This window comes from Cryptomeria japonica, chromosome 10 (genome assembly GCF_030272615.1).
Source record: "Cryptomeria japonica chromosome 10, Sugi_1.0, whole genome shotgun sequence".
Taxonomy (NCBI): domain Eukaryota; kingdom Viridiplantae; phylum Streptophyta; class Pinopsida; order Cupressales; family Cupressaceae; genus Cryptomeria; species Cryptomeria japonica.
Genome location: NC_081414.1, coordinates 211229991 through 211241076, shown reverse-complemented (window position 1 = coordinate 211241076; position 11086 = coordinate 211229991). Strand labels below are relative to the sequence as shown.

General features: G+C 38.5%; 1 protein-coding gene across 1 annotated transcript; it reads right to left on the bottom strand.

The window, feature by feature from the left end:
• Positions 1 to 5452: 5452 nt before the first annotated feature.
• Positions 5453 to 9208, bottom strand: LOC131858861 (uncharacterized). Its single transcript, XM_059212330.1, has 3 exons — positions 7780 to 9208; positions 6139 to 6240; positions 5453 to 6027 (listed from the first exon to the last, which is right to left on the bottom strand). The coding sequence occupies exons 1-3, from the start codon at positions 9206 to 9208 to the stop codon at positions 5453 to 5455; spliced, it is 2106 nt and encodes a 701-aa protein (XP_059068313.1).
• Between the last annotated feature and the right edge of the window lie 1878 nt (positions 9209 to 11086).

Genomic DNA, 11086 nt, shown 5'->3' with positions numbered 1-11086 from the left:
TATCAAATTTCCACATAACGGTGTAGAAATCACAATCTTGGGCGATGCAAATCCATTTGCATATTGTAACAATGTTAACCATCAACCAAAGATCACCTTTTCTTACAATACAGAAGCCATTCCATCGACATCATATGTAAGTCCATCTTCTCTTTCTAGTTCAATCACCCCTACACCAAAGCAAGAGAAGCTAAAAATGAAAATGGTAGAGGAAGGACCTGGGGAATATAATCTAAGCCAACTCTTTTGTGTTGGGCAATTACCCAATTCTCCTAGAACTTATGGAAAACCTCAAAGGTTACTTCAACCACTACTGGTCAAGCTAGCATGCACTTTTATGCCTTTTATCCTTGGAAAAAGTCAGGAAGAGGAGACCAGAGATGAGGACCTAGCAAAATGGATCTATAAAGACCCTATCACCATGAAAATCCCAATGGCTAAGCTTCCTACAAATCGATATGGGAAAGGCCTTACAATTATGCAAAGAATGGGCTATGATGGTTAGATTGCTTTGGGACCTTGTAAGAAAGGATGACATGAGCCATTGTAGCCTAAATTAAAGCCCAAAGATTAGATTGGATTAGGTGTTCAAAAGGAAGTTCGTCCTAAACTTAGATTCAAAGGAAAGCCTGACACCCCTCTATATCAGCCTAGTACTCTAAAGAGGCCACATTTAATTATATCAGCAATACCAACAAAACCAACAAAACCAATAAGGCTAAGAATTCCATCAATACCATCCACAACACTACTCACACCGCTACAAATACCTACAAAATCCATAATCCCACTAGCAGCACCAATAATATTTCCTACAACACCGATAATCCTACCAGCGTCACCAATCATCTCACCAATCAAACCCACAACCCCATCAGCAGCAACAACCGCATCAACAACACCATTAGCAGTATTTGTACCGCCAGAAGCATTGACAGACCTGGTAGACCCACCAACAGCATCAGCGACACCCACAATACCAACAATTCCATCAACAATAGTACATCGGTCGATCACAAATGCAGTGTTCAACTCAAAAGATATCCCGGTTTGGTACAGTAACCGGATACTCAAGAGTGATTCAAAGAGTGACTCACATGAATGCGAATTGATTATGTGCATTTAAATACATCAGATGAGGAAGACATATCACCACTTCCACCCCGCAAAGACATACATGTTTATGGAGAGGCAGAGATTAAAACCTCTTGGGTTCCTGAACTGGAAGCACCTTCCACAAACCCTACGTCACATCCTATGCCTGATTATGATAGGGAGAGTACCATCAATGACCTTCACCATAATGTCTTAACCCTCACTGATGCTTCCCATGAACTTAACTTGATCGATGAGGTAATGCCCATTATCCATCCTGAACTCATCGAATGGAACCAATCCAATCCTCCATGCCTTGACCAATTCCAAAATGATGAGGTGATCATTGACTTTTTGGAACTATAGGATAACATACCAAGTGGGGATCACATAGCTAGATTCACCATCGAACTTAATTGCGCAACATACTTTGGGGCAGATGCCAAACCTTTCAGCTGCAAAAACATCACAATAAAATATGGATCCTCTAGTGAAAACAACACATTGGCACTTGTTGATCCCAAAAAAATAAAAATAAAGAGCATATCTGACGGTGCAAACCTCTCTGAGGCACTTGAGGATGAAAGGTTTGACATCCTCCCCTCTAGTACAAATCATGAATGATTAAAGATCCTCATCGAGGAAACAAGAGAATTCAATGTGGGGACCCCTGAGACTCCCCACCAAATACATCTAGCATCTCTTTTAACTCGAGAGGAAACACCTAAATTTGTAGAATTCTTCTAGAAGTGTCAGATTAACTTTGCATGGTCATATGCAGACATGCCCGGTCTTGATCTTGATTTAGTCATGCATCACCTCACCGTGGCAGAAGGAGCTAAATCGATAAAACAAAAGATTTGTAAGATGCACCCCTAGATAGTTGTACTAGTCAAAGAAGAACTTAAGAAACTCCTGGATGTTGGTTTTATTAGACCAATTGATTACATAGAGTGGATCTCCAATATAGTACATATTGGTAAACCAAATGGGGGCATCCATATCTGTATAGATTTTAGAGATCTAAACAAGGCATGTACTAAGGATGACTTCCCCCTACCAAACATAGACATGAATTTCGACCTAACAATAGGATATGTTGTGCTTTATCTTATGGATGGATTTTCAGGGTACAACCAGATAAAGATTGCTCCATAAGATCAACATAAAATTGCCTTCACATGCCCATGGGGAACATACTGTTGGAATGTGATGTCTTTTGGTCTAAAGAATGCAAAGGTGACCTATCAAAGAGCTATGAACACCATCATTCATGATATGATGCATACCATATTGGAGGATTATGTCAATGACTTACTAGCAAAATTATTAACAGGAGAAGGTCATCTTGCCATATTAGATAAAATCTTTGACATACTAGAACAATATCATGTTTGACTCAATCCAAAGAAATGTGTCTTTGAAGTAACCTCAGGGAAGCTTCTAGGTTACATTGTCTCAAGCAAGGGCATTGAGGTCGATCTAACAAAAGTCAAAGCAATCATGGACATGCCACCTCCCAAGAACATCAGTTAGCTAAGGACACTACAAGGGTGGCTCTAATCAATTCTAAGATTCATTGCACAACTGGTAGATAAGTGTCATTCCTTTACACATATGTTACACAAGAACATCCGCTTTCAATGGGATGCCAAATTCTAGTAAGCATTCTAGATGCTTAAGGACTATCTGATGAATACACCATTGCTAATCCCACCAGATCCAGGCAGACCTCTCTTGCTATATATCTCAACTACAACCACAACATTAGGAGTACTACTGGCACAACACAATGCAAAAGGAAAAGATTGTGTTGTATACTACATCTCTCGCACATTGGTCATCTATGAACTCAATTACACACCTATTGAGCGAGCTTGCCTAGCAGTAATCATGGCAACCACTAAAATGAGGTACTACCTATTAACACATAAAGTACAACTCATTGCCAAGATCGATCCACTAAAATACTTACTTAGCAAGGCAACATTGACAGACCATTTGGCCAAATGGGTGATGATTTTGAGTGAATTTGACATTGAGTATGTGGACCGTAAGGCTATCAAGGGCCAAGTTATTGCAGATCAATTGGCTGATGCACCGCTAAAAGGTGAGCATCCTCTTGTTTTCAATTTCCTAGATGAAGAGATATTCATGATCACAACAACACAACCTTGGAAGTTATATTTTGACAGTTCATATACTAGACATGGCTCGGGGGCAGGCATTTTGTTTATCATACCTCAAGGTGACAACATCTCGAAGTCTTATAGGCTAACCTTTCCATGTATAAACAACATAGAAGAGTATGAGGCCTTGATCACAGGACTCAAACTAGCCATACAGTGGAAACTGAAAGAGCTATAGGTATATGGTGACTCCCAACTGGTCATTCGACAAGTCACCGATGAATATCAGACCAAGGATGATAAGCTTATGTCATACAAGCAAATGGTGGATATTTTCAAAGCATCCTTTACTACTATCACCTTTGAGCAGATACCCAGAGATCATAATCAAGTTTCTAATGCCATGGCTACCATTGCATCTCTCTTAGATCTTCCACAAAATTTAACACGATATGAGTTCTTGGTGGAACAACTTTGGATTCTTGCTTATGATATCACTGAATCCGAGATAATATGTTGCCTTACCGGTTCCAATTCCCCGTGGTACGGCGAGTTCTTTACCTACCTCCACAATCACCCACTTCCTCCCAACCAATCGAATAACCAACGCAACCTTCATTCGCCAAACCACTCGATACACCATCATTGCCGAAACCCTATACCGACGTAGTCTTGATGGTACTCTCCTTCGATGTTTGGAATAAGATGAGACAACAAAGGCCTTGGAAGAAGTACATGAAGGAATTTGTGCGACTCACTGTAAGGTCCCTACCCCTTATCCTGAAATGAATGCAAAGAATTGGTAAACTGAAAGAAACAATTACCCTTTTAATCTAATAATTTTGATAATATACATAAAAGTTCCAAATTTTTAATAATCCCATGGCTTCACATTTTAAATAATTATAATTTAATTATCAGTTATGTAGTTTCAGTTTAGGTTTGGTAATCATAGTAGGGTTGCCCATCCAGACCCTGCTATGCCCACCGGTCTTACTAGCATAGTGTGGGTCTTACGTCCCTAACCATACTCAGTTTGGGGTTCCAAGTCTTGATCCGATTGCCCATCTAGACCAGGTTGTGCCCATCGGGTCATACAACATGGTGTGGGTCTTATCCTTTCGATCATACTCTGTTCCCCCCTATTAGTCCATTATAGCTGATCAAATGTTAATTAAATATTACAATGTTTATATTGTCATTCATTGATTGACTATCGTTGAAATGTGTTTACATTATCGTTATGGAATTTTACAATTAGTATATCCAGGAGATAGAATATGAATCCATTAAATTTATGTGCTGTGTTATAATGTGTTTCACTTTGCTGAGATCACATATATCGAATAATTAGATGTGCCGCGAATTTTCTGTAGGTTTATTAGCAGATTTCCAGACGCGGGAAAACAGTCTGTATTTCTCTTGTATTCTAACTATTTAACAATGACCGATATGGTTGGTTAATCTCCATCTATTGTCAGACCACTAATTTACCTAGATACCATTAGTTTTATGCACAATGTGAATCTATAAATATTATTTACTGTATTTATTATCGTACATTGTCTATACATCTATTGGCAGTATTATAAATTAATTCCTCTGTTTATGATTGCGGTCTAATTGTTTATCATATCATTCGATACTGGATCTATACCTTGTATTGATTATATTTTATATTCCCCAAATGCTTGTTATAGGCTTATGGTAGAAGACTTACCTGACGCGATTCCTTAATTCTTTAATTCTCCATCTGCCAGCTTTTTCCTCTCAATTCTCCTCCCCCACCAGGTAGGAGCCCAACGACCTTATAAAGCATATCATGCAACCACGGCCCGGTGAGTCATGACCCTTGGGAAGGACGCAACGTTCTGATCTTAATCCCTGATGACTTCAAGAGACGCGATCCAAGAAAAGAGCCGTGATTCTTATAAAAATATTGCACAGTATACTTATGGGTTATAAGTAACAAAATATTTAATATCAATCGTTTACAATAGAATATCATTTTGATTATTTTATTATTTATTATTTTTTTTAACATTAACAATCAATAATAATTCACATAAATTAGAGATTAAATAAATATTGTTGTTATTTTAATACGACAAATGCGTTGAATATTCAGTGTTAGAAATTAAATAAAGATTTGTAGTATAAAAATATTTCATGTTTAGTATATTTAATTTTGGGACATGACAATCCACCCCTCCCAAATTTGCTTGTCCTCAAGCAACTTTTGGCCATGAAAAGATTTCTTCTCCTACCCATGTGGCATCTTCTTCTGGCAGATTTTTCCATTTGACCAAATACTCAAGAATAGTTCTATTCCTCAGACTTCTTTCACGCTTATCCAAAATAACTTCTGGTTCCAACATGAGTTTCCCTTCATCGTCTAGTGGTGGCAATTCGATGCATGGGTTGACCTGCTGCCCCAGGACTTTCTTAAGTCGGGATACATGAAAAACATTGTGAATTTTACTATTTTTTTGTAACTCGATCTCATAGGCTACTTCCCCTATTCTTCTTAGGACCTTGTATGGTCCATAGAATCTAGGTTTCAATTTCTCAGCTCCACTCTTCTTGATTGATGCCTGTTTGTAAGGTTGAAGCCTCAAGAAAACAAAATCTCCGACTTCGAATGTCCTCTCTGTTCGTTTTCGGTCAGCGTATATTTTCTGTTGGTTCTGTGCATGGTGAAGATTGTCTTTTAGTGTTTTCATTAAATCCATATTGTATTGTATAATGTCTTTAGCTTTAGGCACGTTACTACCCGTAGTAATTAAGGTCCCAAATGAGGTGGCTTCATAACCATATAATGCTTTAAAGGGACTCATGCCAATGGACATGTGATGCGTAGTGTTGTAGCAATGCTCCCCTAAATGTAACCACTTGATCCAGGCATTCTGCTAACCTGTGACATAATTTCGGAGGTAGCCTTCAATCCATTTGTTTATAGTTTCTGTCTGACCATCTATTTGGGGGTGGTAACTGGTGCTTGGTGTCAGATCTGTTCCTGCCAAACGGAACAATTCTTGCCAGAATTGGCTTAGAAACTGACTATCTCTATCACTGATTATGTTTCTTGGCAATCCATGTAATCTGAAGATTTCTCTGAAGAAGATTTCTGCTATTTGGGGGGCCTTGTAGTCTGTTGCTATTGCAAAGAAGTGTGCATATTTAGTCAATCGATCTACTATCACATAAATGCAATCTTTCCCTTGTACCTTATGCAGTCTTGTGATGAAATCCATAGAAATACTCTCCCATTTTTGTTCAGGGATGGGTAGTGGTTGTAGAAGGCCTGCTGGGAGGTTGTGTTCTTCCTTGTTCCTTTGGCAAATTATACATTCTTGGACATATTTCATTACGTCTTTTTTTAAGCCCTTCCAAGAGAACCTTTCTCTTATTTGTTTGTAGGTTTTGTAGTACCCTGGATGGCCTGCTAGGGGGTTATCATGATATTGTTTCATAATCTTATTTTTCATTTTTGAGTTATGAGCGAGGAATATTCTTCCCTTGTACAAAATGAGTTCATCCATTACCTTGTGATCGTCATTTGGTAGTACTCCTTCCAACAACTCTCTGGCTTGGGGGTCTTTTGCATACTCGGCAATAATGTTATTCTTCCACTCCCCTGTGATGTTGGTTACAGAGTTTAGGTAGCCTCGGCAGGATAAAGCGTCTGCTACCACATTATTGGCACCTTTGACATATTCTATGTCGAAATCATAAGCCTGAACTTTGCTTACCCATTTCTGTTGGCGATCGTTAAGGTCTTTCTGGTTCATGAAGAACCTAAGGCTGTTGTGATCTGTTTTAACATTGAACTTCCCACATACGAGGTATTGTCTAAATTTGGCTAGGGCATGCATTATTGCCAACATTTCCTTGTCATAGATAGAGTAATGTTTTTCAACTTCTGTAAGTTTGCGGCTTTCAAATGCTATGGGATGCTTATTCTTCATAAGGACTGCCCCTATTCCTTAACCTGAGGCATCACACTGGAGCTCAAAGGGTATTGTAAAGTCTGGTATGGCTAACACCGAGCATGTGCTCATTGCTTCTTTTAATTTTTCAAAAGTTTGTTGTGCCAGATCACCCCACCTAAATGCTCCTTTCTTGGTTAGGTCCGTTAAGGGAGCTGCTATTTTGGAAAATCCCTTAATGAAATGCCTATAGTAACTGCATAATCCCACAAATCCCCTAAGTTGTGTTAGGGTTTTGGGTTTGGGCCACTCTTTGATAGCTTTTATTTTCTCATTATCCACACTTACTCCTTCTGTACTTATTTTGTGGCCTAAATAAAGGATTTCTTCTAGTCCAAACTCGCATTTTGATGCTTTGGCAAACAATGATTCTGATTCTAAGATATTCAGGAGTTCTTCAATGTGTTTGAGGTGCTCTTCCCATGTTTTACTATAGATGAGAATGTCATCAAAGAATACTAGTAGAAATTCCCTCAATTGTTTCCAGAAAATGTGATTCATACATGATTGGAAGGTAGCCGGAGCATTAGTGAGACCAAATGGTAGAACTAGGAACTCAAAATGACCGTAATGACATCTAAAAGCTGTTTTATGTACATCTTCTGCTCTCATCCGGATTTGATGATATCCCGAACGTAGATCAATTTTTGAAAAGTATTGGGCTCCATGTAGTTCATCAATCAATTCGTCAATCCTGGGTATGGGATATTGATTTTTTATGGTCTTTTTATTAAGAGCTCTGTAATCTATGCACATTCTAAATGTTCTGTCCTTCTTTTTTACCAACACTACTGAAGATGCAAAGGGGCTAGTGCTGGGTTGAATGTGACCCATTTCTAATAGTTCCTTGATAGTCTTCTCAATTTCTTCTTTAAACTTTCGTGGATGTCTATAGGGTGTGGTAATTACTAGCCTGGCACTTGTTTCCAACTCTATAGTATGCTCGAATCCTCTTTTAGGAGGAAGCCCCGGGGGAATATCTTCAAAAACTCTTTTGTGACTTTCCAAGATGGGCTGGATATCTACATGAACGGCTTGACCTTGGCCTGAAGATTTATCCAAAATCATACATTGCGCCACCCATTCAGCTTGATAATGCCTGAATATTCTCTCCATCCTGCTACAAGAGACTACCTTTGGTGATCCATTGGGTAATCCCTTTAATGTTACTTCTTGCCCAGCATGTTTGAAATAGATTTCTGGGTTTGGATGGTCCATAGTAAAACGCCCTAATGAGTGTATCCATGGCATTCCAAAAATTACATCATATTGTAAGTTTACCACGTAGAAGTCTCTCTGGATAGTATGCTCTCCAATTGTGATTTCTAGCTGTGGTACAATCTTGGTGCATGGGTCAATGTTCCCATTTGCAAAGGCCACCTTGAATCCATTAAAGTCCTTAGTTTTAAGTTTTCTTTTTGTAACCAGATTTTTACTAATAAAGTCATGAGAAGCTCCGCTGTCCACCAAGGCAATTACCCTCTGTCCTTTAAGGGTGCCCTTGAGCCTAAAGGGTCGGTTTTCATTGACTTGGGAAATTGTGGCAAGAGACCTGTGTACTTCTTCATCTATTTTTGCTTTCTTTTGGGGTCCCTCGTCTATATTTGTTGTCCCCTCTACATTATGTATGTGGCTTCCCCTCTTGCATGTGTGATGGCGGTCCCAAGGCTCCTTGCATTGGAAACATAGGTTCCGTCGTCTTAGTTCACCCCGTTGTCTTTGTGCTTCTACTCCTTTGCATAAATGTCCTTTCTCCCATGGTTCCTTGCAATGAAAACATGGATTCTCTTTAGTTGGCTCCCTTTTTCGTTTATCTTCCTTTGATGGGAATTTTTTGAAATGATCTTTGGGTGGTGTATGATCAAACTTCTTTTCTTTAGAAATTGCTTCACTTAAGGTGGGGGGTTCAAAAGCACTCACCGTACTTTGAACTGATTCTTTTAATCCTTCTATGAAAAGATATGTGAGTCGCTCTTGTGAAAGTTCAGTAACCATGACTACTAATTTTTGAAATTCATTGGCAAATTCTTCTATTGATCCATGCTGTCTTAGCTGGGTCAACTCCTTAAAATACCATTGGGGGTGCTTTTGATCAAATCTCTTAATGAGTTTTTGGGTGAACTCATCATAGGAGGTTATAAATGAATGGTCTTGCGTGATTAGCCCATAATGCCACCATTAATGGGCTACACCTGCCAGGTGTAACACGACAAATTTGATTGCATTATCTTCTGTCATCGGACTTAAGGATAAGTACGTGTCCAACTTTTGAACCCAGGCTCGGACAGAGAGTTTGTCACTCCCATCAAAATTGGGTATGGTTATTTTATTGACTTTCTCCTTAAGGTCTTTATCTATTTGCTTTTTCCTTGTGTAGGTGTGTTTTGCTTTCATTTTGGCATCATAATAGTCTTTAAAGGAAGTATGATCTCTTAATTCGGGGGAAAGTCTAGAGTAGGCTTCTAAGATTTCGTCAACATTATCTTGAGGTTGTTCGTTTGCTACCTCCTCTTCCTCCTGGTTTTCTCTGGGTAAAAATAGGGGTCTTGTTGGCCTTGGGTGAGAGACTTTTGGGGGTGAGTTATGGTTATTCTCTGAATGATTAGAATTAGTGTCTCTTCCATTGGCTGGGTTGGTCCTCAGTATATTATTTCTCATACTTTGTATGTCTTGCAGGAGGGTCTGATTTTGTGCCATAAGTGCTTGGGTGGTTTGGGCAGTTTGTTCCATGAAAGCTCTTATTTCATTGCTTAGCTGATCACTCATTTTCTTTCCCTTCCTTTGGTATGTTTTCATAAACTATTTAGCACAGGATGGCAGGATAACTTGCTCTGATACCACTGTAAGGTCCCTACCCCTTATCCTGAAATGAATGCAAAGAATTGGTAAACTGAAAGAAACAATTACCCTTTTAATCTAATAATTTTGATAATATACATAAAAGTTCCAAATTTTTAATAATCCCATGGCTTCACATTTTAAATAATTATAATTTAATTATCAGTTATGTAGTTTCAGTTTAGGTTTGGTAATCATAGTAGGGTTGCCCATCCAGACCCTGCTATGCCCACCGGTCTTACTAGCATAGTGTGGGTCTTACGTCCCTAACCATACTCAGTTTGGGGTTCCAAGTCTTGACCCGATTGCCCATCTAGACCAGGTTGTGCCCATCGGGTCATACAACATGGTGTGGGTCTTATCCTTTCGATCATACTCTGTTCCCCCCTATCAGTCCATTATAGCTGATCAAATGTTAATTAAATATTACAATCTTTATATTGTCATTCATTGATTGACTATCATTGAAATGTGTTTACATTATCGTTATGGAATTTTACAATTAGTATATCCAGGAGATAGAATATGAATCCATTAAATTTATGTGCTGTGTTATAATGTGTTTCACTTCGCTGAGATCACATATATCGAATAATTAGATGTGCCGCGAATTTTCTGTAGGTTTATTAGCAGATTTCCAGACGCGGGAAAACAGTCTGTATTTCTCTTGTATTCTAACTGTTTAACAATGACCGATATGGTTGGTTAATCTCCATCTATTGTCAGACCACTAATTTACCTAGATACCATTACTTTTATGCACAATGCGAATCTATAAATATTATTTACTGTATTTATTATCGTACATTGTCTATACATCTATTGGCAGTATTATAAATTAATTCCTCTGTTTATGATTGCGGTCTAATTGTTTATCATATCATTCGATACTGGATCTATACCTTGTATTGATTATATTTTATATTCCCCAAATGCTTGTTATAGGCTTATGGTAGAAGACTTACCTGATGTGATTCCTTAATTCTTTAATTCTCCATTTGCCAACTTTTTCCTCTCAATTCTCCTCCCCCACCA

Excerpts from the sequence above, each read along its gene's own strand:
- LOC131858861 (XM_059212330.1), bottom strand. The coding sequence starts at position 9,208 with ATGGTTACTGAACTTTCACAAGAGCGACTCACATATCTTTTCATAGAA. Across the intron at positions 6,241-7,779 it reads AGCTTTTAGATGTCATTACG|GAACAGATCTGACACCAAGC; the intron begins GTCATTTTGAGT and ends TCCGTTTGGCAG. Across the intron at positions 6,028-6,138 it reads CCTCCGAAATTATGTCACAG|CCACCTCATTTGGGACCTTA; the intron begins GTTAGCAGAATG and ends ATGGTTATGAAG.